At 40.0% G+C, this 27,791-nt stretch overlaps 1 protein-coding gene across 1 annotated transcript; it reads left to right on the forward strand.

Annotated features, from left to right (window-relative positions):
• The first annotated feature begins 3,349 nt into the window (after positions 1 to 3,349).
• On the forward strand, positions 3,350 to 27,247 carry SQLE (squalene epoxidase). Its single transcript, XM_032315664.1, has 11 exons — positions 3,350 to 4,481; positions 7,469 to 7,718; positions 14,866 to 15,046; positions 16,057 to 16,153; positions 17,102 to 17,215; positions 17,334 to 17,505; positions 19,929 to 20,024; positions 23,648 to 23,790; positions 24,215 to 24,311; positions 25,785 to 25,872; positions 26,723 to 27,247. The coding sequence occupies exons 1-11, from the start codon at positions 4,191 to 4,193 to the stop codon at positions 26,913 to 26,915; spliced, it is 1,722 nt and encodes a 573-aa protein (XP_032171555.1). The 5' UTR covers positions 3,350 to 4,190; the 3' UTR covers positions 26,916 to 27,247.
• The last annotated feature ends 544 nt before the right edge of the window (positions 27,248 to 27,791 follow it).

Consider the following 27,791-nt stretch of genomic DNA (forward strand, 5'->3'; position numbering starts at 1 on the left):
CTGCTTCTCCCTCTCCCTCTGCCCCCCCCCCATTTGTTTTCTCTCTTGCTTGCTCTGCTCTTTCTCCCTCAAATAATGTTTTTTTAAAGAAACAAATCTAACATGGTACTTCATTGAAAATGATACACCATGATGAACTAACATTTTGCCAAACAATAGAAGGCTGATTCACTGTTACCAAATCTGTTAGCGTAAGATTTCCCTACCCTAAATTCACTACATGAATAGAATAAATTTATATATATAACATATATATTAGCATATACTTTAAAAGATTTGATTTAAAAAAATTTAATAGAGAAATTATAAGCAAGTATAAGCATCCCATTCAAGATTAAAACATTAGAAATAATCCTAAAACCAGGAATAAGCATGGAAAGCTGATATACCTAGCACTCTTCAATATTGTGCTTTAGGTCCTCATCAACACAACAAAATGAGAAAAAGAATCAAGAGGCATAAATGTTAGAAAGTGAGCCAATCCTAGGCCTACCTGTGCTCAAACCTACCGAAAATATCTCATGCTTTGCTCTGAATCACAGGTGGGCCAATCCCTGCAGGCTGAGTTTCCCAAATTTTCTTTTCAACTAGTGTCTAGCCAACAGTTGAGAGAACAGTAGTGGGAGACTGGGCCCCTGGGGGAGAGAAGACCTGGCACTTATTCCACTTCCTCTTGGCCTCCTACAGCTTCTCTGGTGGCAGCCATGTCTCCAGCAAGACTCCTGCTCCCACCAGACAGGTCCACCATGTTTCCTGTTTCTTTGGGACAGGGGTGGGGGGGTTTCCCTTGTCTCTAAGGTCTCTTAACACTGCCTAGGTTGGATTACAAGTATTTTTCCTGGACTTACTCTATAGTTTATTACTTTCTGCCAGTTAAGTGGCTGAGTTTGTGTCTTATTTCATTGCCTTTGCTTCAGGCCCGAGTGACAAGATTTTTGTTTTTGAGTAAGTGGAGATATGCCAAGATTCAAACATACTTTCAAACCAAGTGATGGTTACCTAGTTAAGAAAAATATCCTTGGGGCATCTGGGTGGCTCAGTGGGTTAAAGTCTCTGACTTTGGCTCAGGTCATGATCCCAGAGTCCTGGGATTGAGCCCCACAACAGGCTCTCTGCTCAGCAGGGAGCCTGCTTCCTTCTCTCTCTGCCTGCTTCCCTGCCTACTTGTGATCTCTGCCTGTCAATAAATAAAATCTTTTTAAAAAATAAATAAAAGAAAGATATCCTCTTATGCTAATTTCAAGTACAGGGTAATCAAATAACATCCTGGTGATACTGTATTCTCATCTGTAAGAGTCAGCTGCTCAAGCCTTCCATCATTTTAGCAATATAGGAATTTATTGAAGAATTTATTGAAGTTTATTGAAGAATTTATCTTTAGGAAAACTATTTCCCACACATTAAATTGAATTTCTTGAGTCCTTTTAAATTTGATGTATATTTCAAACAGTCCCATTTGTTGATACCAGTGAGGATTGTTGTCAGGGAAGGAATTAAAGTCTTGATTTTATAATGGAGGAATGTTAAGGCAATAATTGATAATTAAGAGTATTGAACACAAGTTTTGGAGACCGGGAGCTTGACTTGGTTTCTCATCAGGTATCTGCTGTGATCGGGCCAAGCCACTTCAGCTCTTTGTTTCACTTTTGTTGAGGGTTAAATGATACCTGTGAAAGTATTTTGACATAGTTATTTTTATTAGGAGATAAGACATATATTCGGGGTGAAAAATGATGACAGATGCCATCTTTTCCCTTTTTTAATTTTTATTTGTTTTTGAGAGAAAGCATGAGCAGGGGGAGGGGAAAAAGGAGACGGAGCCGAGCAGGTAGCCCAACACAGGGCTCCATCCCCGGACCCTGAGATCGTGACCTGAGCCCAAGGCAGACACACTCAACCCACTAAGCCACCCAGGCGCCCTGATGCTATACTTTCTTAAACTCAGGGAAGTGTTACAGGACTGTAGGATTCAATTTCATGAAGATACTGCTCTCTTCCCCCTAGAGGCTGACTGATGTTTGACTTGTCCAAGGTCATAAAGCTAGTTAGTGACAGCCAGAGCCAAGGTGTCCACTTCCTAGTCACTCGGTCTTCCTACTACGCCATCATCGTTGATCATTCGTTCATTCACTAAATAGAATTTTAGGGAGAGTGTGCTCGGTGCTGCGGGTGACCCTGATTCATCAGTCATGGGGCTTAGTGGAATAAGACTCAGCCCTAAGTGTCGAGTCAGAGATTGGGTCAATAAAGTATGAACCAACTCATGGGACAGGTGACCGTGCAGCTGCGCCGCTCGCAGCAGGAGGGACTGGTTTTAAGTAGGCCGTGCAGGGTTAGGTAACAGGGTGAGCTGAGGCACTGGTCTCGGTCCGAGGGAATCCGAGGGAGGTTTCATCATTTCCTCACAAGGGCCACCTCTCACCTTGCAGCTGTTACACGTTTTCGTTTCCCCTCCGAATACTCTGTCCTGGACACAATCCAGTTCACCCCCCGAAGGTCCTCCCCGACTCCTCCGGGCGGAGGCGGAGAGGGCGGGGAAGGGCGGCCTTCTCCTCCACGGCCTCGCGTTCGCACACTCAGGGAACTTCCGACACACCTCCGCGTGTTTGCCCGCGGGCCCCGCTCCCCGCTCCCCGCGCTTCTGCTTGATCCCGAGCGAACAGGGCCGCGGACATCAGTGCCTCTTCAGGCTGAGCACAGTGACAAGCGCGTGGCGCCCGCAGTTCTGGACGGAGGAAGGGAACACCCCGCATATCCTCTCCTTCCTTCTTCTGACACAAGTCGGCCCAACTCGTTCTTCCAGAACTTCGGCCTGAATGTGTCACGTTCTCCACGCGCCGGTCTCCACTGCCCTCTTCACACACTCGGCTGGGGACAGAAAGGCTGTGTCCGAGTCATCTCTGGGGTCCCCCAGCCTCGTAGTAAGCGCTCAAAAGCGTTCACGGGATGATGAGTGGCCCCGGGGCGACAGTCGGCGGCGTTCTCCCGGCAGCGGTTTCCTCGGAACGAGCGCCACCTCTTCCCCCCGCAGGACCCCAGCGGCCCGGGCTGCGGCGGGTAATCGGACGCAGGGAACGACCCCTTCCGCCCCCTCCATCCCTCGCAGCCGGCGAGCGCCCTCCCACTCGCCCACCCGGCGGCAGGCCCACACCCTACGCCCCCACCCGACACCACGCAACATCGCCCTAGCGCCTCACCCGGCGACGCCGCGCGGGCCGCGCTGCCCGCGATTGGTCAAACGCGGCATAGCGCCATCTCGGCCTACCGCGCGGTGCGCGTCCTGATTGGCCAGCGGCGGCGGTGGGCGGGGCGGGCGCCAGGGCGCGCAGGGCGGGGCGGGATCGCGCCCTAGCGCCCCGCCTCCTGGTCCTCGCCTGGGCGGAGCCCCTGGACGGTCCCCGCGCGCTGGGGAGAGCGGCGAGCACAGGGCGCGTGGTGGTTACTTGGTTACTGCGGAAGCACCGGGTCGGGGAGGGCAGCGGCAGCCCGCGAAGGATGCTGGCGAGGAGACGGTCAGGAGCCGCCGCCCTCTGAGGAAGCTCCGTGGACACCGCCGTTCACCCGCGGGGAAACGGAGGCGCGGACTGGAAGGTTCGGGGACTGGTGACTCGCAGCTTCTGCGGAGCGGCCGCGCTTGTGTGCGCGGGGGCCGCAGTCTCGAGTCCGAGGCCGTCCGCGGTGGGAAGAGGCAGGCCGGGCGCGGGGCGGCGTCTCTCCGCGCTCCGCTTCCCCGCCAGGCCGCGCCCAGACGTTTCTTTGGTCTCCCCATCCGCTTCTGAAAGGGCACCTGCTGCAGGTGGGCGAGGACGGTTCTCCTGCACGGCGAGCCCACAGCGGCCTTGGAGACGCCACCAGCAGCAACCCTGGAGAAGCCCGTCCAGAAGAAATACATGGATTGCTGGGAAGAGGAGAGCCTGGCCGGGAGCTGTTGGAGCAGACGATTTTTTTAATACTCCTTTCTAAGTCTGGACAACTTTCCCTTCTTTCCATACTTTTATACCAACTTGATATAATTTTGTAGATTCCTCTGATTTGAATTGTAACCCTGTGACGGTGTTTGCTGGAGGTTGGCCAATTCCTCGTGCTCCCTTTGGTGACACGTTTTGGGGAAATCCTCGAGTCACCAAAACCCTACAGAGAAAAAGAGGATCTTAGCTTTGACCCGGGAGCACCGGAGGAGCCTTTGAACGATGTGGACCTTCTTGGGCATTGCCACTTTCACATATTTTTACAAGAAATGCGGAGACTTCGTCTCTTTTGCCAACAAGGAGCTGTTGCTGTGCGTGCTCGTGTTCCTGTCCCTGGGCCTGGTGCTCTCCTACCGCTATCGCTACCGGAGCGGAGCCCTCCTGGGGCGCCAGCAGAGCGGCTCCCAGTTCGCGCTCTTCTCAGATATTCTGTCGGCCTTGCCTCTCATTGGCTTCTTCTGGGCCAAGTCGCCCCCGGGATCAGAAAATAAAGAGCAACTTGGGTCTAGGAGGGTAGGTGGAATTTTAAGTAGGCAAATGAGTGAGGGTGTTCTTTTTAAAATTAGGGTTGGGGGTCACTCAAATGTAAATTTTCGTCTACTCTAAGGCCAGAAGGCAGCAATATAGATAATCTGGTTATGGTAAATTCTCCTTTAATTGTGCTTTTTGTTGTTTTGTTGTGTTTTCTTTTTAAGCTCTTGACTGTTCCTTGGCTACATTTTTTGCCACTGTTAGGAGTGATTGAAAAGCTTTGTTTCATTTAGTGCTGGTTGAGCCAGTGCTATTTGAAGTTGATTTGATTATGAAAGGGGAAATGAAATGTTAGAATTTCATTTTGAATGAGGACAGAATCGCTTTGTGCTATTGGGAAAAAGTGTTTTATTGAAATCCTTGTATTTGTACCTGAGAAGAATGTGAGCAGCTGCGGTTTATGTCCTGTGTTTATAAATGACAGCTGCCTGGGAAGAGTAACAAAAAGAACAATTCAGAAGGCTGGTGGAGTAAAAATTAGTTCAGCATTTTAAAAAGTCTTGGGCAAAATTCCCTCCTCTTTCGCTGTCAGTGGGGCCTTCAGTATATTCGTACCTTAATGTCCCAGATCATGTGGATACTTGACTAAGGTCCACAGTTCGGGCAAGTTCCTAATTCTGAGGCCAGACTTCAGTCACACGGGAAGTGAGGCCTTCTGCAAAGACAGCGGAGGAGGACAATGGTAGATGAGGGAGAAGAGGTCTGGCTTCAAAGCCGGAACATTTGGGGCCTGTTGGCCATGGGTGTTTGGACTTTTTCTCCCAGAGCACTGGAGGATTTTAAGCAAGGGAGTAACAATACTTGATTTTAACTTTAGAAAGCATTTCCAGTTGGTGTGAGGAGAGTGGATGGCGGGGGCAGGAGAATGGTAGCGGGGCTGTCCGGTGAGAGACTGGAGGAGGAAGCCAGGTGAGCGGTGATGGTGATTCCAGGTTACGACCAGTGGCCTAAAAAAGTCGTTTACTCCTTGAGGGTTCCAGAGCTACTTTATTTTCCTATATCCACAGTACAGATTAGCAAGGTTTGCAGAAGGGAGGACTTGAATTAGAATTTTTGCCCCATCACTTCTGGATCTGAGACCTTTGGCAAGACCTTCGTTTCTGTAAGAGTCAGTTACCTCTTCTATTAGACCGGGGTGGCACCAGTCTTGCTCTTAGCTAAGGAATTAAATGATGTAATGTGCCCTGTAACCGGCTAATAAATAGTAGCTCTTATTAGTCTAAAGGTAGTGTACTTCTAGACATAACATGTTGGGAACCTTTTGACAAGTGCTTTGAGCAGCAGTAATGGTGGGTATGGCTTGGAGCAGCAGGAAAGCAGGGAGAGGGAATCTTAATCTCAGTTTGAAATCTTTGGTGTTATCTGAGATAACTTTTGCCAAGGACACTGAGCACTCGTGTAGGTAGGTGCCTGGAATGCGATTACATCATGTGATGTTGAGACATTTTGGGGAAGGGAGAACTGGATTGCCAGGGATCAATGATTGGTTCCATTTTGTGAATGCTTCAGGCTTTCTGCTTATTCCTAAACATCAGAGACTTGGTGGACTCTCACTGAGTGCTAATTTCCCCTTAGTGCTTTTACTGACCATTCTCTGGATGACTAACTAAACTCCCATTTCAGGAGTGTGTGTGTATGTGTTTAACAGGGAAAACTAAGGAAGAAAAACTAGTTACGAAGTGGCTAAGATGCAAAGAGGGCTTATCTTGCTTTCAGAACAGTAGTTTAAATATAGTCAGTTATGCTGGCCATTAAGAAATACTTATGGGAAGAGGAGACTCTTGTCTTATCTTAGTAAAGGACAAAAAGATAATTTCTCTAAGAAAAATTATTTAAAAAATGGAATGGACAAGGCCCCAGTCCCTGTAGAGTGAAGGAAGACTGGATGCATATTAAAATCACAGAGAATCAACGTTCTAAAAGATTTTAGATTTTATTTCCTTCCTTTTTGCCTCAGGTCTTCTGTTAAAAATCCCTTCAAAATGGCATTTGGGCTTATCTTAATCAACATGGCCAGAGAACTCAAAGTATCTGAAATATATTTGTATTTGTCAACCTACATACCAAGAAAAAAACTTATTTTAACCCTGAGTTATTCATGTTAAAAAACCCAACAGGTACTGTTACTCTGAGTGGGCATTAATCTCTCAAAACAGGACTTTTTCATCATCTTATGACTAAAGTTTTTATCGTCAGCCCAACTAGTGTTAGGTTTGATGTTTATAACTAAATGGGCCAGCTGTTTGGCTACGCTTTCTTAGAGTGTCAAGATAGGTGAAATTAAATATATTCTTCTATGTTAAGGACTCAAATATGAATGGGTCAAATCCCAAGGGACAGGAGGAATTTTGTCCTTTCAGAATTCTCTTGAGTTAAATAATTCTCAATTAATAGATTAATAGCCAGGATTTGATAGTCTTTTTGTTATATAAAAGGAATTGTTAGGGTAAGATAGATTTTTTTCACATGAAAATCCAGAAGGAGAAAATAAAAATAAATAGTGGAAACGTGTGAAAGGTGCTGAATAGTTTGCAGTATGAAGTCGAAATAGGAGCTGTATGTGATCCTCATCTGGTAGATGCTTAGAATGTACTTGAAGAATTGAGTAATTAATGACAGAATTTTCCCTATAATAAGTCTTCAGAGCCCCTTGTAAACATAATTTATATTTAGCCTGGTGTGGATTTCTAAATATGGCTATATAATAGCATTTTCTAAATATATGTTGAAAAATAGAAGATATATTTAATTTTATTGGGATATAATTATACATTTTTATTTAACTAAATATTTTGATGTCTGTCATTTTTATATATGATCTGGATTTAAAAATATAGTGCATTTGGTTTGATAATAAGATGTACCTTTTGCCCAAGGTGGGGAAGTCCAGAGTCTCTATATAGTAGTAACATGATTTAAGGATAGCAGATGTGGATATATAATTAACTTTTTTTTTTTTTTTTTAACAGCACAAAAAAGGAATCAATATTTCAGAAACAACCTTAATAGGAGCAGCTGCCTCTTCAGTATCTTTTCAGAATGATCCAGAAGTTATCATTGTGGGATCTGGTGTAGTTGGCTCTGCTTTGGCAGCCATGCTTTCCAGAGATGGAAGAAAGGTGACAGTAATTGAGAGAGATTTAAAAGAGCCCGACAGGATAGTTGGAGAATTTCTGCAGCCGGGTGGTTATCATGTCCTCCAAGACCTCGATCTTGAAGGTAGGTTCATATTAATTTTTAGAAGTTATGTGGTATAAGCAAGTACTCTTCACTTTAGACTATCCTTTTAACTGGTAAAAAAGGTATTACAATTTATTTACATTTCTGAAAGTTCCTATTTACCAACAGACCTGCATGAAAATGAGAGCAAAGAAGAAAATAAGGCTTTAGTGTATGAAGAGATATAGTAAAGTGGCTAAAAAACAGAAATGGTCAAAATTAAAGATTAGAAAACTAGAATGAAGGCGTGAAGTTTAGTGAAAGGTGAAGGGAACTATGCCTGGTAAGGTACATATTATGTGTCCTTTATAGAATCTTTTATTTAAGTATCATCTGTTAAACCATCGATATTTAAACACAAACTATTCATTTTGGGAATACTTACTCACTGTCTACTCTGTCTGAGGTGTTGGACTTGGTACCAGGGATGTACTAATGAATGAGACAGATTCACCGGCCCCTCTTAAGGGTCAGGGTACAAAATACGCTTGTGCTCTGAACTGAGGAAGAGCTTGCTTGGCTCATGTGGTAGGCAGGATGGTGTGGGAATTATGAGCATTGATTCTGGAACTAGATTGCCTGGGGTTGAATACCAGTTCAGGCGCTTAAAAAGCTGTATATCCTTGGCTAAGTTATTCAACCTGTTATGTACCAGTTTCTTCATCTGTAAAATGGGCATTTTATATGAGTCCTTGCCTCCTAGATTATTATGAGGATGAAATGAAGTCATATACACAAAGCACTCAGAACAGCGTCTGGTATATGATTGGCATTCTATAAGTATTTGCTGTTTTAATCAAGGAGCTGAAAAGGAGAGCAGTGTAGCTAGGAAGTATTGGGTGATGGGGAAGGGAGAATGGCTTGAGATTAAGGATGGAGAGAGAGGCAGCAGCCACATCATGAAGGCTCTGCAGTCGGTAGAGCAGGAGTGTGGCCGTGACCTGGTTTCTGCCTATATAAAGTGGCTTCAAACGTTAGACGCCTACTCACAATAAGAAGCACATTTTACATTCTGACCCTGCACATACATGTATTTGGCTGAAGTTTGTTTCATTTTACTTTTTAAATCCTTGTGATTCTATCCAAGTATACGGTTCACAAGTTGAAGTACATTTCATTTAGTTCATTCATTTACCATTGAGTCACACCCTGCAGTTGATAGAATGCTGTTTTAAAAGAATATGTGGATAAAATGTGGCAAATAGACTGTAGGATTGTGGCAGTGGGGTAGCAAGAGTCAATGCAGAGTCTAGTGGGAACTCATTGCTAAGTTCAAATGACAGATGACGGTGAGTGGGAACTCATTGCTAAGTTCAAATGACAGATGATGTGGTTTGGGCTAGCATGGTAGCAGAGGATATGAAGAGAAGTGGACAGACTGGTGTTAAAATGAAGAGACAGAAACGACATGGCTTGCTATGGGATTGGTGTGAGATATGAGGGAGACGGAGGTATTAAAAGTAATTCATAGGTTTTGGTTTGAACAGCTGATAGATGGTGGTATCACTTACTGATAAGAAGACCTAGAGAGGAACAGGCACTGGGGATAATTTGCAGGACATGTTGAGATACCCAGGTGGAGAAGTTAAGCTGAATATATGACTCTCCAGCGCAGAGGAGTGGTTTGGGCTGGCTGGAGTTAGAAATTTCAGAGGTATCAGCTTATTTGTAGTATTTAAAAGCCACAATAAGTGATTGAGAGCATGTAGGGAGAAAAGAGAAGACAGAATAAACCAAGTCTTGGGAAACTGCTGTTTAAGGCTCAGGCAGAAGAAGAAAAGCCTGAAAACGAGTGTGAGAGGCAGCTGGCAGAATGCTAGAAGAAAGCCAGGGGATTTGGTGCCATTTAATCCATGAGAGAGTTTTTCTCAGGCGGGAATGGTCATGTGTCAAGAAAGGGGAGGACAGTTACATCATGCTTTGTCAATGAGGGCTCAGGTGAGATGAGCATAGAAAAATGACCGTGGGATTTGGCAGTTTGGAGGTTGCTTGTGACATTGACAAGATATTTCAGCAGAGTCGTGGGGATAAAACCTAGACTGAAGTTGAGTGGGAGTGAAAAAAATTTGAGACTAGAAAAGCACTCTTGAGTTTTTCTGTAACAAGACAGAAATAGGGCAGTAGCAAGATGTAGATGTGCGGATAAAGAAGGCGTGTTTTGGGGCGCCTGGGTGGCTCAGTTGGTTAATCGATTGGTCTGACTCTTGATTTCAGCTCAGGTCATGATCTCAGGGTCATGCAGACACAAACTCTTTGAAGAGTGACGAGCGAGAATAGTGTTGACTGGAGTTGTGTGAGTGAAGGGGAGAAGGGGGAAATAATGGTCAGATCATGGGGGCTGAGTCTCTAGTATTTTGTAGCCTGCTATGTGGATTTGGCTTATGTGGGAAGCCATGGGAGAATTTTAAAAAGAGGAGTTATTCAATTTCACATTTATTTATTTATTTATTTTTAAAGATTTTATTTATTTGACAGATCACAAGTAGGCAGAGAGGCCAGGAGAGAGAGAGAGAGAGAGAGAGAGAGAGAGAGAAGCAGGCTTCCTGCTGAGCAGAGAGCCCGATGTGGGGCTCGATCCCAAGACCCTGGGATCATGACCTGAGCTGAAGGCAGAGGCTTTAACCCACTGAGCCACCCAGGCGCCCCTCAATCTCACATTTTAGAAGTGTGATTAAAAATATTATTTAGAAGTATTCATGTTATTCTGTAGGAAAAAAGAGTAGATCATAAAGTGGCCAAGACGGAAGCAGGGGGACCTCTTTGGAGGCTATTGCAGAATCAGTGGGAATTGATGGCTTAGAACAGGGTCATAGTGGTAGACAGGTGGATAGTGGTAACATTCTGGAAATGCCTTTTGAAGGAAGAGTCAGGAGGACTTGCTGATGAATCAGGTGTTAGGTGTGAGAGAAAGAGGAGTCATGGCATTTAAATAAGACTTGAAGACATTACCAGGAGAGGTCCAGGACTGAACCCTGGGGTGCTCTGATGCATAGAGATCAGTGAGGTGAGTGGGAATCAAAAAGAAGGAACTGAGGAAGTGCAGAGGAAAAGCAAAAGCCCACAGGGTCTAGGACCCAAGTGGAAAGAGTGCTTTATGAAGAAAGGACATTCCATCTCTGTCCTTTTAGGTTACTTAATCTCCACCTTACTTGAGAGGTTCACTTGAGGATTTGGCAATATCCTGAGCAGGACTTGGTTACTTTTATAGTTGAACATCTGGCAACCAGAAATGCTCTCCAAGTAATGGCTCTACATAGAATCATTTAGAGATCTAACTTCAGGGCACATCATTGAAATTGTAGTAACAAGCCTTAGTGGATTTTTACATGTAGTTTATGCAAGAGTAAGGAGCATCTCTGAAGTATTTTAGCCAGTTCACATACAATGAGTAACTTTAATATCAAAAACAAGAGTCCTCAGGGGTGCCTGGGTGGTTCAGTGGGTTAAAGCCTCTGCCTTTGGCTCAGGTCATGATCCCAGGGTCCTGGGATCCAGCCCCATGTCCGGCTCTCTGCTCGGCAGGCAGCCTGCTTCCCTTCCCCTCTCTCTGCCTGTCTCTCTGCCTACTTGTGATCTCCGTCTGTCAAACGAATAAATAAAATCTTTAAAAAAAAAAAAGAGTCCTCATTAACATTTACTATGCTGTTCATTTCCCCTGAGGTATGAGCTGTGGATAAAGGAACACTTGGTATAGTTACTTTCTGGAGTATGGATTTTGTTTTTAAAGATTTTATTTATTTATTTGTCAGAGAGAGAGAGAGAGAGCGCACACACAAGCAGGGGGAGCAGCAGGCAGAGTAGGCAGAGGAAGTAGGCTGCTGAGCAAGGAGCCTGGGAGCATGATCTGAGGTGAAGGCAGACGTTTAACTGACTGAGCCACCCAGGTGTCCCTGGAGTATGGATTTTTTTTTTTAAAGATTATATTTATTTATTTGACAGAGAGAGATCACAACTAGACGGAGAGGCAGGCAGAGAGAAAGAGAGAGATAGAGGAAGCAGGCTCCCTGCTGAGCAGAGAGCCCGATGTGGGACTCGATCCCAGGACCATGAATGAGATCATGACCTGAGCCAAAGGCAGTGGCTTAACCCACTGAGCCACCCAGGCGCCCTGGAGTATGGATTTTTAATATAATATGGATTTATCCTTCCTGAGTATGAGTTTTTATTTATTTTTTAAAATCTAAAAAAGATTTTATTTATTTATTGCATGAGCAGGTCGAGGGACAGAGGGAAAGGGAGGGAGAGAATTCCATATAGACTCCATACGGAGCATGGAACCTAATGCAGGGTTTGATCTCAGGACTCTTGAGATCATACCTGAGCTGAAATCAAGAGTTGAATGCTTAACCAACTGAGCCATCCAGGTGCCCCCTGAATATGGGTTTTTAATGATTGCCCTGGGGCACCTGGGTGGCTTAGTGGGTTAAAGCCTCTGCCTTCAGCTCCAGTCATGATTCCAGGGTCCTGGGATTGAACCCCACATCGGGCTCTCTGCTCAGCATGGAGCCTGCTTTCCCCCACGACCCCCCGCCTGCCTCTCTGTCTGCTTGTGATTTCTGTCTGTCAATAAGTAAATAAAAAAATAAAATCTTTAAAAAAAGTAATTGGTTGCCCTATGGCTTAAGCTTAATATCTAGAATTCTTAAAATTAATGTTATAATTTAAATGCTGTAATTTTATATTAAATCTTAATATCTAGTGAGGAATTTCCTTCCCATCTTGTTTTCTTTGGGATTATTTTGGCTTTTCTTGGTGTTTTGTTTCCTATATATAATTTAGAATTAGATTTAAAAAAAAAAAGTCTGTCAAGGTTATGACTGAACTAGCACTGAATCTATACCTCAGTTTTGAAATAATTGATTTGGACTTCCTGTCCATGAATGTGGTATACTCTCCATTCAGTTAGGTCTTTAATGCATTTAAATAAAGTTTCATACATCTAAGTCTTCTGTTATATTTATTCTTTGACTCTGGTTTATATTTGGGCTTTCATAAATGATACCTATTTTATTATGCACTGTATACTCAATTTGAGGTTCAGACTTTATACCTGGTCATGGCACAAAGGTATGTCTGGATTCCATGCCATATCTCAGGACACTGAGTTGAGTTTTTGTGGTTTCTATTTTATTGATAAGAAATTTATGAATGGTGCTAAGTTTCATTGTCCCTGGCCATGGGGAACCCCTACCTCATATTCAGGAGTGGTCCTTAAAACTCCAGTCATTTAGGCCTGTGGTTCTGATGCTTTTACGCTGTTGCCTTTAAAACTTGCTCACTAGTTTGACTTTGAATTTGCTTTCCATTTTTAGCATAGGTGGTTTTTTGTTTCTTGTTTTTTCCATTGCTAGTTTTGTTTTTTAATTTGCCTGTTTATAGCAGGCAGTTCTGCATTTTTTAATGTGGAAGAATGTTTTCCATTTCATCTTATCTGATATGTTGACCAGTAGTCCTAGTATCTTAAGTGTGGAGCTTTACGATTAATAGATGGTGATAGCTCTAAGTTATGTCACTGGCTTCAGTGTTATTAACATCTAGTATTTATGAGGCATGAATTTCATTGAAGTGTAGGGTACTGTCCTTTTGTCTGCTTAAGAAAGTAAAAGTGTTCAGTGTGCTATATTTGATTTTATCAATAAAATCGAGATAGAGACAGATATTTAGAAATCTTAAATTAGACCTTATTTAGCTTAAGTTAGTTTACCCAAGGAAAGGTTTTGCTGTGCTACTATACTTTTTACATTTTCTGGTGTGTTCTGAAATTGGCCAATTTAAACATTTCAGGTACTGGGGCTCCTGGTGGCTCAGTTGGTTGGGCAACTGCCTTTGGCTCAGTTCATGATCCTTGAGTCCCAGGACTGAGTCCCATGTCAGGCTTTCTGCTCAGTGGGGAGTCTGATTCTCCCTCCCTTCCCCTTCTCATGCTCTCTCTCTCTTTCACTCTCTCTCTCAAATAAATGAATAAAATCTTTGAACATTTCAAGTACTTCTGTAATACAGCTATGGGTTAAGAAAAACAAAACTCTCAGGAGCTGGACAAAGCAATATAGAAATACCAGATGGGTTTCAAATATGTAGGTCAGAAACAACTGGCAATTCGCTGAGATCCAAACCAAACACACTGTTAACCGGCAGCTTTTAAGATGTCTGTGTACTGAACCTCTGACTGAATTTTAACTAATAATTTGTGAACCATACTGAAAAACTAACTAGTTTTGATTTGGGGTCAGATATGTGACAATATTCATCCAGCTTGTGTCTGTGTGGATTTTAAGTACAATTAAAAAGAATATCAGGAAACGAATTTATTTTGATCTTAGCCTAGATATGTGATAGAAGTGTTTCTGAAGATTCTCTTTCATCTATTTCTTTCATTATTCTAATGTACTTCAGCTTAATATACTAACCATTATGATTTTAGGCCTATGTATGGTATATTCTCAATTGATATTTCATAATGTACTCTATTTTTCTAATTTAGATAGATATTTAGGTTGTTTTCAGTTATTCTTTATTAGAGATAACACTATAGTGGACTTATTTTTGCATATCACTTTAAAGATTATCAAAAATTATATCTTTAGGATGAACAATAGATGAAGATTTACAAGATTTAAGATTATTATATCAAAGGTTGTAACTTCTTTTTGGTTCTTGATAATTAGTGCTATAGTTACTTTCTAAAATGTTTTTAGTTTACAGTATGACCAGTAAATTTATCAGTTTTATTACAATCTCACCAGCAATTTTGATAGATTTTGTATTTTACTGTTTTAATTTATTTCGTTGATTTTTTTAAAATCAGGTTTTGAACATTTCTCTGCTGTGTTCAATATTTCTGTATTGCTTCACGTGAATACACATAAACTTTTCAGCCATTATTACGAGGGTTTTAATATTTTTCCTATGGAATTTAATGAATACATTTTATATATAAATATTAATCTTTTGTGGTATTACAGATTTGCTAAGACAGTTGTCTTCCAGACATATTAAGATTTCTGAAATAGTTATATTAATGTCCAGTTGTCAAAATGGTTTCATTGCATTATGAAAACAGAAACTCATTTTTGATGCCTCCTTATCCTTAGAACTCTGAGCATATTAACAAAATTGATTTTTTTTTTTGCCCTGAACTGTTTTGCAGATGCAGTGGAAGGTATTGATGCCCAGGTGGTAGATGGCTACATAATTCATGATCAGGAAAGCAAATCAGAGGTTCAGATTCCTTATCCTCTATCAGAAAACAGTCAGGTGCGGAGCGGAAGAGCTTTCCATCATGGAAGATTCATAATGGGTCTCCGGAAAGCAGCTATGGCAGAGCCCAAGTAAGACTACTCAGATATAGAATGTTAAAGAAACACATTTGAACTTGGCCTTTGCAAAAATATTATTTCATAAATTGTCATAAGTGTTTGGGAAGGGGCTAGAGCATAGGTGTTCTAAAGTAAACTGTTAAGTTACAAGAATGTTAGGTCTGCCTTGCCTTTGTTGACAGTATCATGTAGAGAATTTCCATTTAAATGACAGAACTATCGAGATTTTTCCTTTGACCAAATACACTGTGTGGTTTTATTATGTTGTTGTAATTTAAAGGATACAGTTGCAACTGAGGTTTGAGTCCTCTCTAACTATTTGGGAGTTGGGGTTTGTGCTTACCGTATTTTCTGTTAAAAGTCTGAACAAACAGAGACTTCAGGGGAAAACCCTAGTTGGACAGGACTGGCTCTTCTTTCAATTATTAACTTCTATTTGCTCCTAGCCCTTAAGCACTATAATTGAGGATGTTTTACACATGAGAACCCTCATGTCATTAGCAAGGGCAGAAGTGTTGAGAAAGCGCGTAAAGGTGTGAGTGGACTTACCCTTAGGACTGAGAGTTTGATTATCTGTGGAAGTACAATGTGTTCATTGTGGAAACATGGGAAAATACACACAAATACAAAGATTGTAAAATTTATCCATGATTCTTTTGACTAGAAGTAACTATTCTGAGTAATTTGGTGGATAAGCTCCCAATTCAATATTTTCCCATCTGTGTATGAATTTGTGTGGTGTGTGAAGTTTCTCTGCATGTATTTTTCTTAATGAAATGAGGTAAAAATCTCGTGTTACTTTTAAAAATCATTACTTCAGTATATATGTATTTAATTTCAAGAAATTAGAAAATAAAAACCACACTTACTTCCAAAGTCTAAATGATGTTTTTGCATTTTGTCATTCCAGACCTTCCCTACGTACATGTGTGCACACTGGAGATAAGGAATAAGGAATTTGTCGTTCCTTATTTAAATTGCTCAAGTGTGCTATGTATAATTTCTTTCTGCTTATCCTTTAGTACAAAGTTTATTGAAGGCATCGTGCTACAGTTACTAGAAGAAGATGATGCCGTGATAGGAGTTCAGTACAGGGATAAAGAAACCGGGGACATCAAGGTGAGAGATAGCCAATGTTAGTTTTTCCTAAGACATGTTTTTCCTCCTTTTTCTCCTACTCCTTTGAAAAGTAGGCTCACCGATTCACTCGTCTGATAGACTGAGTTTTCTCTAAGCCCTCTGTAGCAGGGTGATTTCAGACTGCAACACATTGCTCTTCAGAGCTTTGCAGAACTCTGTATAAACAGCTTTGTAGACACGCGCCACTAGATCAGCAGTATCAAACTGAAATATACATGTGCAGAGAGACAGAGAGGACCTGGAAGGTGATAAAAGGAAGGATTCAATATAAAAGAAATGATTAGGATAAACAAACAATTGTTTTAATCTGAAAGGGAAAAGTAAGAGAATCTCTGCAGAAATAGCAGAGTGAAATAGTTGCCAGTACCTGCTCATGTTGGTTTAGTAAGAGAAGAGAAAGTGAAAGGCTAATCTGTTGGCGTTTCTGGGCTGCTCCCTAGGGTCACCAGCTAGAAACTGTACTCTGATGGGGGTGATTGCAAGATAACATGGGGACCTACATCCATGGTACAAAAATTCTTCTAAGCGCTAGCCACTAATTGAAAACACTATATGAAGTTAGAAAATTCTAGAATAAACAGTGGAGTTGTCCTTGGACTTTGTGATGAGATTCAGTATTCTGTGGTCCACTCTTGGATTTTAGTTGTTTCCCCTATTGTTCATCAAAGTGTAGCTTTAATCCCAGATGGTTTGGATGGTAGCGCTTGGAAGGCAGGCAGTCCTCTCAAGAGGAAGTGTCTCTAGACATTGGTCATTCATTAACTTGAGCCCAGTAACAGCTTCTTTTTTAGCATTATCTTCATTATCCTCTATTACATTGTCCAATAAAATATGTAACTGTTTTACAAGAATGCACATTTTAAGAGAATGGTCCCTTCACTGTGTATTTCTAACCATTTAGCTGAGCATTGTTTATCTTTGTTGTAGGAACTCCACGCTCCATTGACTGTTGTTGCAGATGGACTTTTTTCCAAGTTCCGGAAAAACCTGATCTCCAATAAAGTTTCTGTTTCATCTCATTTTGTCGGCTTTCTTATGAAGGTACTATAGGAATGTAATTGTAGAAAAATAAAAGCAACTTGGAATTTAGTGTGTGTATATATATATATGTATATATATATGTGTATATATATATATATTTTTTTTTTCCCCCCCCTAGAACGCACCACAGTTTAAAGCTAATCATGCTGAACTTATTTTGGCCAATCCGAGTCCAGTTCTCATCTACCAGATTTCATCTAATGAAACTCGAGTACTTGTTGATATTCGAGGAGAAATGCCCAGGAACTTAAGAGAATACATGGCTGAAAAAATTTATCCACAATTACCTGGTAAGAAATAGGATTTCATTCACATTGTAATCTGTAATCTGAAAGTAAATGTCACAAAAGGCTATCCATCTCCAGTTCTCACTAAAACTAGGCCAGAGAGGTTGGCAGGTAAAAAACACACCCAGTCAGATATGCTGGAGTTGAGTTGTTTAACCAGTACATACAAAAATCTGCAAATTAAAAGAAAATTGTTTATGTATTTTTTCATATTAATAATCAAATCATTGTTTTCAGAATAATTATTAGTATTGGGGAAAATTGTACTTTTTTAGGTAGCCTGGCTACTGATAAATGGTAGCTACCATTTATTAGTATCTAGTATAAGGTGCTTTACAAACTTGATTTCATTTATCTACACGGTCACCCTCTGAGATAGGGCATTATCATTATCCCCATTTTATTGATGAGGGAACTAGGAGTCAGTAAGCTCTCCGAAGGATAGACTATTAGTAAGTGGTGGAGCCAAGGTTGAGGCCAGGTGTGTCTGGCTCATACATTCCCTCTTCGGAACATGAGAGCTGTAATCCATCTTCAAGATCTTTTCTAGTTTGGAGTTGAGTACAGAAAGGCTTTGTGAAATTTCAGACATGTTTGTAAAACACTCCTAAACAATTGCTTTCTGGCCTTTTTTTTTTTTTGAGAATGGGAATATGTAAGGAAAAGTAAAAATTTAAGGTATTAATTAAAACATTAAGAATATTGATAAAATTCGGGGTGCCTGGGTGGCTCAGTGGGTTAAAGCCTCTGCTTTCGGCTCAGGTCACAATCTTAGGATCCTGGGATCAAGCCCCACATTGGACTCTTTGCTCAGCAGGGAGCCTACTTCCCCCCTCTCTCTGCCTGCCTCTCTGCTACTTGGGATCTCTGTCTCTCAAATAAATAAATAAATAAATAAAATCTTTTAAAGAATATTGATAAAACTGGAGGGAAACCCTGCTTGCCAATGGTGATATTATAGGAAACTGTCTTTGGAAGGGGTATATTTTGTTTAAAAATTGTTTATTTTTCAAGTTATTTTTTAATCTAAGTGAAAGCACTCTGTTTAATAACAGAATATTAACAGATATGAAGGTATATACATGGACTAACTTAGATTTTTTTTAAAGATTTATTTAGAGATTGAGAGAAAGTGTGTGAGTAAGATGGGGAGGGGCAGAGGGAGAGGGAGAGAGAGTTTTTTTTTTAATGCTTTTTTTTTTTTTTTAAGATCTTATTTATTTATTTGACAGACAGAGATTACAAGTAGACAGAAAGGCAGGCAGAGAGAGGAAGGGAAGCAGGCTCCCCACTGAGCAGAGAGCCTGACGCGGGGCTCGATCCCAGGACCCTGGAACCATGACTTGAGCCGAAAGCAGAGGCTTTAACCCACTGAGCCACCAGGCACCCCCGGGAGAGAGAGTCTTAAGCAGACTTTGCTGAGCATGGAGCCTGACACAGCGCTCCATCTAACGACCCTGAGATGACAACCTGCGCCAAAACCAAGAGTTGGACGCTCAATTAACTGCGTCCCCCAGGTGCCCCTTACTTAGATTTTTAATAATGACATTTTCAACATTTCAATACATTTGTACTTAGCCATTTTTGAAGCTTTCAGAGGAAAAATGAATTACTCACATTTAAGAAAAAAAAGTCGATAATGTGATTTTTTTTTAGCATTTTTTTCTTTTATTGTAGATTGCCTTTTCCAATCCCAACTGCCCTGAGATCATGGTGGGAAACTATTTATAGGTTTATATTAATAGTCATTAGGTTATTGAAATTCTCCTTATGGGAATGGAACAATTTCAGCTTAGGCATTCTGCTCCTCTATTCCCAGATTACAATGGGAACTGCATGAAAATACAGTTCATTTTCTATACAGGTAGGAGCGCAAAACTTTAAACTGGGGAGTGTCTCAGAGATGAGCTCTTTCAAGCATTTCATGTTACAGATGAAGAAACTGAAGCTCAGAAAAGTAGAGCTCTCTACAACTTACCCTTTTTCTGCCGTACATACCCTCCTGTTGTTTGTGGGTTGCTAGTATATTTCATCTGTAATTCCAAGAATATGGTGGTGATGGTAAATTAAATGTTAAATATGATACTTGGCAGTTAACATTTGGGAGAAAGGGAGTGGTTTTTTTCCATGTCTCATTTCTGAATTTGCTTCACTCTTAGCTTTTTTGTTCATTCAGCTGTTTCTATTTAAATTAAATCTCTCTTAGAATCCTTAGTCATTCCTTAGCTTGAATAACTAGGTTCTTAATGAACAATCGTACTAATAAAATGAGTTCTTGATTTATCACAAAGTATATATAACATATACAGCACATATTGTATGTAACATATAATAGAAAGTATTTGTTTAGACTTGATAAGAACATGTGATAATTAGAAATTGAAATTTTATAAACCATTTATTTGGTTGGATGGGATTTATTGCAGATCACCTCAAAGAACCGTTCCTGGAAGCCACCCAGAATTCTCGTTTGAGATCTATGCCAGCAAGCTTTCTTCCTTCTTCACCAGTAAATAAACGAGGTATTGTTTTATTGGAGTGATTTTACAAAGGATATTGTAAATACTCAAATTTAATATTCCAAATGTAATATGGGATGGAATTTATGCTACTGGAAGTCATACGTGGGACAGAGGACTGGTTACTATGAACACATTACTAACACCAAAATTAGTTTTATGATGTCTTGATTATTTCATAATGAGTGTAAATGTCATTATACTAGTTATTGGGGCTATAGCAGTTAAGTATAGTCCTAAATCTAGAGAAGGCAGTTTTTCTAGTGAGGGGTATAAACTGGTACTTTCAGAACACTTGATGAATGCTGTAGTCAAAGCCCACTCATGTACCAGTGTTCACTGTGAAGGGGTGTGCATGGTCGGGGTTGGGGGATCTTGTGCACTGTCAAGGGCGATTGGGGAAGATGTGTCTCAGGAAATAAAATTGGAGTTGGGGCCTGAAGGACTGGTGGGAGCTCACTGGGTGGACAGTGAAAGAGGGACTTCTAAGTAGATGGAACAACATCTGCAAAGGCCATGAAGGCTGAGAAGTGATGGCACTTTCAGTCCAGTCCAGTAGTTTCCTATGGCTGGAGCACACAACAGGTGTCAGAGCAGTGGATATGTAAGGTATTTCTTTAAAGTTTAGTTTTAATCCTATAGACAGTGGAAAGTCATTTAAAAGTTTGTTTTTTTTTTTAAATAGCTTTATTGAGATGTAATTCACAAATCATATAGTTCACCCATTAAAGTTTATACAGTTCATTTTTAGTTTATTCGTGGATATGTGCAACCATCACCACAGTCAATTTTAGAAACTTCTTATCACTCCAAAAAGAAATGCTATACCCATTAGCGGTCACTGCTCCTTTTCTCCCACTCCCAGCCCAGGCATCCAGTAATCTGCTTTTTGTCTCTCTAGATTTGCCTATTCTGGATATTTCCTATAAATGTAGTCAGTGGATCCTTTGTAACTGGCTTCTTTGAGGTTCATCCATGTAGCATGTCCTTCATTTGTTTTTGTGGCCGAATAGTATTCCATGTGTACATATACTACATTTTAACTATCCATTCTTCAGTTGATAGACATTTCATTTGTTTGCCCTTTTGGAGGTCATGAACAATGCTGTTGTGAACATCTGCATATAAGTTGTTGCGTGGACTTAATTTTCACTTTTCTTGGGTATGGTAACTCTTTTAACTCTTTGAGGAACTGCCAGACTGTTTTCCAAAGGGACTGCCCCCTTTTATATTCTCATTAACAATGTATGAGGGTTCTGTTTCTCTACATCCGCACCCGCATTTGCTATTAGCTGTCTTTTTAGCCATACCCCTTCTTTTAGGTGTCAAGTGGTACTTCATTGTGGTTTTGATTTGTATTCCTCTGATGGATAATGGTGCTGAAAATCTTTTCATGTGTGTATTGGACATTTGTATTTCTTCTTCGGAGAAATGTCCATTCAGATTGTACATTTTTAATCGGTCAAATAAAAACTTTTATTGTTGAGTTCTAATAGTTCTTTATATATTCTAGATATAAATCCCTTATCAGATGAATGAGCTGCACAAAATTCTCTCATTCCATGGTGATGGAGTCCGTTGAAGTTTTTAATTTTCATAAAGCCCAGTTTATCTTTTTTTTATTTTGTCAATTGTGTTTTTGATGCCATATCTAAAAAGTCTTTGCTCAATCCAAGGTCATGAAGATTTACTTCTATATTTCCTTCTAAGAGCTTTATAGTTTTAGCTACTCTATTTAGGTATTTGATCCATTTTGTGTTAAAATTTTGTTTATGGTGGGAGGAAGGGGTTCAGCTTCTTTTGTGTGCAGATATCCAGTTGTCCCAGTACCATTTGCTGAAAATATAGTCTTCCCCATTGAAGTGTCTTGGTACTCTTGTCAAAATTAATTTGACTGTAGAGGTGCCTGGGTGGCTCAGTGGGTTAAGCCTCTGCCTTCAGCTCAGGTCATGATCTCAGGGTCTTGGGATCGAGCCCTGCATCAGGCTCTCTGCAGCGGGGAGCCTGCTTCCCCCTCTCTCTGCCTGCCTCTCTGCCTACTTGTGATTTCTCTGTCAAATAAAAACAATCTTTAAAAAAAAAAATTAATTTGACTGTAAATGTAGTGAGAGTTTTTTCTTTAAACAGTATTTTGTAGTTTCAGAGTGTTTTACATTTCTTTTGTTAAACTTACATCCAAGTGTCTTATTCCTTTTCATGCTATTATAGACTTGTTTTCTTAATTTCATTTTAAGATTCTTCATTACTAGTGTATATAAACAGAATTGATTTTTGCATATTTATCTTTCTCTTGAAACCTTGCTGAACTCATTTATTAGTTTCTGATAGTTCATTGAAAAGTTTTAAATAAGATAGTGGCATGATTAGATTTTTATTTTAGAGATATTACTCTGGTATGTTGTGGAGTATGGCTTGGAAGACAGATCAGGCTAAATCTAGTAAGACTATGTAATTGTTCCATATGAATGGTGAAAAAAGGTTAAAACTAGGGTTATGGCTATAGACATGGAAGGTAGGGAATGGAATCCCATACTTTTTAGGATATAGAATGCATGCAACGTGGTGACTCATTGGCTGTTTTAGTGAGGGACAATAAGGCCTCTTGGTGGATTCCAGGTTTCAGGTTTCGGTAATTTTGCCAGCTATTTGATGACATTGGAAATAAAGAAAGAAGAATGCAAGTTTAAGGACGTGTGGGAAGAGGTAATGAGTTCACTTTTGGACATACTGGGTTTGAAGTGCTAGTAAGGCATTTGAGTGGAGATGTGTGGAACACCATTGAAGATGTGAGTGCAGAACTCCAAAGAGAGGTCCAAATGGGAGCTGTTGACACACTATGGTTCCTCAACATAATGGATTGAATTTGCTATGGAAAAGCAGGCTTAGTAAACTACTGATCTTTTAAAGAGACTAATGCAAAGCAGAATGAAGAAGCTAATTCCAAATGGACATAAACAGCACGGCAGCGGTAACTGGTGGAATTAGAAATGTTCCAGGGAGGAGGAGGAATAAAAGCTCTTTGTAGTTTGTGCAGGTTTTTAGTGGGAGATATGAGTCATACATAAATTTCAATTAATATTTATAAGTTTTCCTTTTTATAAATTAATGTTTATTATATATATTTTATATTTAGTTGTAAATGTAGCATATTGTGACAGTGCAGAAAAGAACTATCCATAATTTTGTCCCATTAATGTTACTATTATGGTCATCTATTTCTCTCTCAGATTAAATGAAATAAATGCTTTGCTGAAATGTCACTGTGAGTGTTAGGTTATTAACCAGGCTGACTGTGGCCGGGGAATCTTTGGCAGCTCAGAAGGTGTACCTAGAGGGCGGCATTCCTGCTTCTTAAGTTTTGAATCAAGGGATTCATTTTCAGATAAGATTCAGTCAAGGCTTAGTCCTCTAAATTAACTTCAGATAGGTTTGGAGTATCTGCTTATAATTGCTTTTTAATTCAAACCACAATGTGGTTGGGTATCATCCTCCTGGGCCTACTTTCTTTCCCTAAGAACCATACAGACAGTCATAATGTTTAGTAATTAACAAAGAATTTTTGTTTTTGTTTTTGTTTTATGGGATGCATCCAGGATGATGTCATTATCTAAATTCTCTCATTATAGGTGTTCTTCTTTTGGGAGATGCATATAATATGAGACATCCTCTTACTGGAGGAGGAATGACTGTTGTTTTTAAAGATCTGAAATTATGGAGAAAATTGCTAAAGGGTATCCCTGACCTTTATGACGATGCAGCTGTTTTCCAGGTACGATATTATTCTTTGGCAAAAATGTCTCAATAGATTTTTTTCTGGGCCTAAGAGGAATGGGGCCTTATTGGGGAGATCAGTACCCAGGAATCTGATCCTAAGTCCTGGTCTTTAGGCAGTTTTGTTCAGGCATAAAGAACCGTGAGCCTGTGCAACCCACAAATTTCACAGAATTTCTAAATTTCTGTGTTTGAATATTATGTCACATTGGATTGAACAGACCACTTTGCTCATAGAAATTGTAGAGTTTTGGAAATCCCATTCCTTTGGAGATGTTTTGTATGTATATATAAATGATAAATAAAAGGTATGCTTACTTATAGATGATCTTCAGGATAAACATCAGTTTGAGGGGATTGTAAACATTAATTTGTGCTTCCCCCGACGCTTACCATGTAATAAGTGATCTTTTTCTTTTTAGGCCAAAAAATCATTCTACTGGGCGAGAAAAACGTCTCATTCCTTTGTTGTGAATATCCTTGCTCAGGCTCTTTATGAATTATTTTCTGCTCCAGATGGTAAGTATAGATATTTTTAAATGAAAATTACTGAGCTGCAAATTTTTAGCACAGGAAGGAAGCTTAATTGTAAACAAGTTAGTGATTAGGAGAAATAGCCGTGTTTCCCCAGTCTGCTGGCTCCCAAGTGGCGGCCCTTTGTAACTCCATCCTTGAGTAAGATTTTTCGCCTCTAATCATCATGTATCCACCACCTTGTGTGGAAGGTTTAAGACAACCTTCCTGGCACTACTTCAGTAGTGTATCTTTATTAATTCCTCTGGTCCAGATCCAGGGCATGCATATCCATAAATGCATAAGTTGTGATGGAGGATCCTTCCGGCCGTGAATTAAAATGTAATACAGCTGTTAATCTTTTTCTTCCTGAACACTAGTTTCACCTTCTTTTCGAAGTAGTATTTTTTAAAATGAGTATGAGCTGCGTAACAAGTTTGGATTTGTCTCCTATTACAGTGCACAAGTAAAATCAATCTACCTATTACTCATTTGAAATTGTCCCATGCTTTTGTTTTTGTTTCCATATTGTAAAGTGGCGATGGTCAGTCTGTATATTAGAGAAACGTGACTTAGCAGAAGCAGTATTAGAAATGGAGCTAGAGGTGACCATGCCACCACCCACGTCCAGCAGTGTAGATTAGTTAATGGTAGGTTAATGAAACTCCATGTGTAGGTTTTCAGGAATAAATGTAATTCCAGTCCTATTACTTGAGATATATACAACAAAGCTACTTCTGTGAACTGGCCAGGGTCCTAGTGATCTAGGCTTCGGTGCCTCGAGTACAAATGATAATACAAGTACCTTCTGTAGCCTCTGTATGCATTATTCTTGCTAAAAGAAAAAAAAAAAAAAAAGAACAACAACTCAACTGATTGTGGTTTGCCAGTCAAACTTCTCTTGCCAGTTGGTATGGAAGCTGAAATGGCTGGGTGGGCAAGGAAAAAGGGAAGAATCAAGTTTTGAGTTGTTCAAAGTGCTTCTTTTTAAGCTTTCCTAAGCTCTTGATTTTCTTACATTATGAATTTGAATCTGTCAACAAACAACTTTTAAAAAGTTAATGAAAGATTAGAGGAAGAAAGTTTTATTGGAATAAGTGTACCACATTACATCTTTATTTAATCTCTTCTAAAGAAAAAATCTAGGTACACCTTAAAGAAACACTTATTCCAAATACAATTATTGGTTGATAATACTATGTTGTGAGGGTTTAATCAGTCACTTTGAAAAGTATGAGAAACTATACAGATCTAAGGCATTGTTAATGTTTACCTTCATAGTTGTCCTTTTACTTGATAGTTTACTGCACAGAGATACAAGTTGGGTATCTTAGAGACTGGGAATTTGGTTTCTAGAATTGTGTTTTTTAACAAAAAGTTTGCAGAATATTTGCATTATGTAATGAATTTACAACACAGTCAAGGAAATAACTTTTAAACAACTTTTTAAACAACTTTAACTTCCAAATTTTATTTTAGATTCCCTACATCAACTGAGAAAAGCCTGTTTTCTTTATTTCAAACTTGGTGGAGAATGTGTTGCTGGTCCTGTTGGGCTGCTTTCTGTGTAAGTTGTTTTGTTTGACACAAAGGAACCAGATTTTTCAGATTTTCTTTGGACTGCTCAGTTTATGAATTACTGCAAGTCTTTCTTCCTTCTACATTTTGTCACTTTACTGTCCCTAAGAAGCCCAATCAGAAAGTTGCTCAGAGAAATGAAAAAAGCAACATTTAGCTGTGTTACTTCTGGGAAAACAGTGTTGAATAGAAGCTGGTGGTAGATGAGGCCAAAGCTCTGATTAAAATAGAAGCTTGTTTTTTGCTGGTGGGTTTAACCACATGATCTGATCTGTGGGAGCCATGGATAATAGAAGACTCTGTATTAAAAATTTACTTTGATTAAGGTGCAGGGACTTGTGAAACTCACTAATGGTTTTGACAGTGCAGACATATGTAGAATTATTCTTGAAAAGTCTGAACAGTAAAATTCTTTAAGTCTGTTCTCATTTGTCTATAATCTGAAATGTCAATACTGTTCCTTCTGTAAAACCTAAGACTCCCACAGGTCAGGCCATCCAGGTACTTCAGGCAGAGATCTCAAGAACAGTGAAAGAAAATAGCTTCACACTTACAGTGTATGTCAAACAGACTTAGAGTTCCTGGCTTCTCTGACAGACAGGGGTATATTTTAAGGAGTTTCTTGTAAGAACATTTATTTGTCCCTGCTATCAGAGCACAGGCAACACAAGCTTCCAGAGTCCTCTAGAATGCAGAATATGTGTTTAGTTTTATAGGAGATACGTAATTAGAATCTTTCTATGAGTAAATTTTAATTGCTGGGTCTTACATGCATTAGAATCTTTCTATGAGTAAATTTTAATTGCTGGGTCTTACATGCATTTTTTTTTCTCTTACAGCCTGTCTCCTAACCCTCTCATTTTAATTGGACACTTCTTTGCTGTGGCAATCTATGCCACATATTTCTGCTTTAAATCGGAACCTTGGATTACAAAACCCCGAGCCATTCTCAGTAGTGGTGCTGTATTGTACAAAGCATGTTCTGTAATATTTCCTCTGATTTACTCGGAAATTAAGTATCTGGTCCATTAAACTTACAGGGGAAGCATTTATGAACAAATATTTGGAACTCACCAAGTCCTAAGAGACTTTTGGAAGAGGATGTACATAGCATAGAACTATCTCACTTCTAAAGTGGAAACTCTTGGACCAAGATTGGGGTTAATTCATTTTTGAAGTTATCTGTATATAAACATGTAAATACATACTTTGCAATTTAAAATGAAGGGTAAAATAGACATTTAAAAGAAATGATTTTATCTTAAATTAGTGCTAACACTGAGGAACTGTGGTTTTTCTTTTGAATTTAGTATCTGGGAGGAGTCATTGTGGGACATGCAAATAAAGTGAGGAATGAACTGTAATGTCTTTTTGTCTCTGTCGTGGCCTTAAGGTAGCCTTGTGATCATGGGAAGGAAAACCAAAGCGGGATGGGAAATGCAGAGGGAAGCCTGTTCTATGAAATAACTGATGTTGGGGAAGTTGCCTTAAAAATCTCTGGACTTGATTTTCCTCATGTATCCTATGAGGCAACTTTAAGGTTCTCCTCTGGGTTCTTTGGAAACCATCCAGGTTCACAGGAACTCAATCAGGGCTTTATAAGTTCCATTATATAACATGACTTAGCCAGGCTAGGATTACTTACAGAAGCAGTGAATGAACAAATAAGCATTCGTAATATCTGGCATAATGCTTAGAAATCAGAATTCACGGAGTTTTCATATATTTGAAGAGACTGTGGACATCAGAAAGGTATCATAAAATTTCAGCAAATCCCTAAATATCACTAAAGTCACTCCCCCTGAAAGAGCAGTAACACATAACTTGGAATGTTACATAACTACTTCAGGTTATAATGATAAGGGCAGAAAGAACTTAAAAAGCTTCTATAACAAAAATTTCTCTTTT

This window comes from Mustela erminea, chromosome 16 (assembly GCF_009829155.1).
Source record: "Mustela erminea isolate mMusErm1 chromosome 16, mMusErm1.Pri, whole genome shotgun sequence".
NCBI classification, from domain to species: Eukaryota; Metazoa; Chordata; class Mammalia; order Carnivora; family Mustelidae; genus Mustela; species Mustela erminea.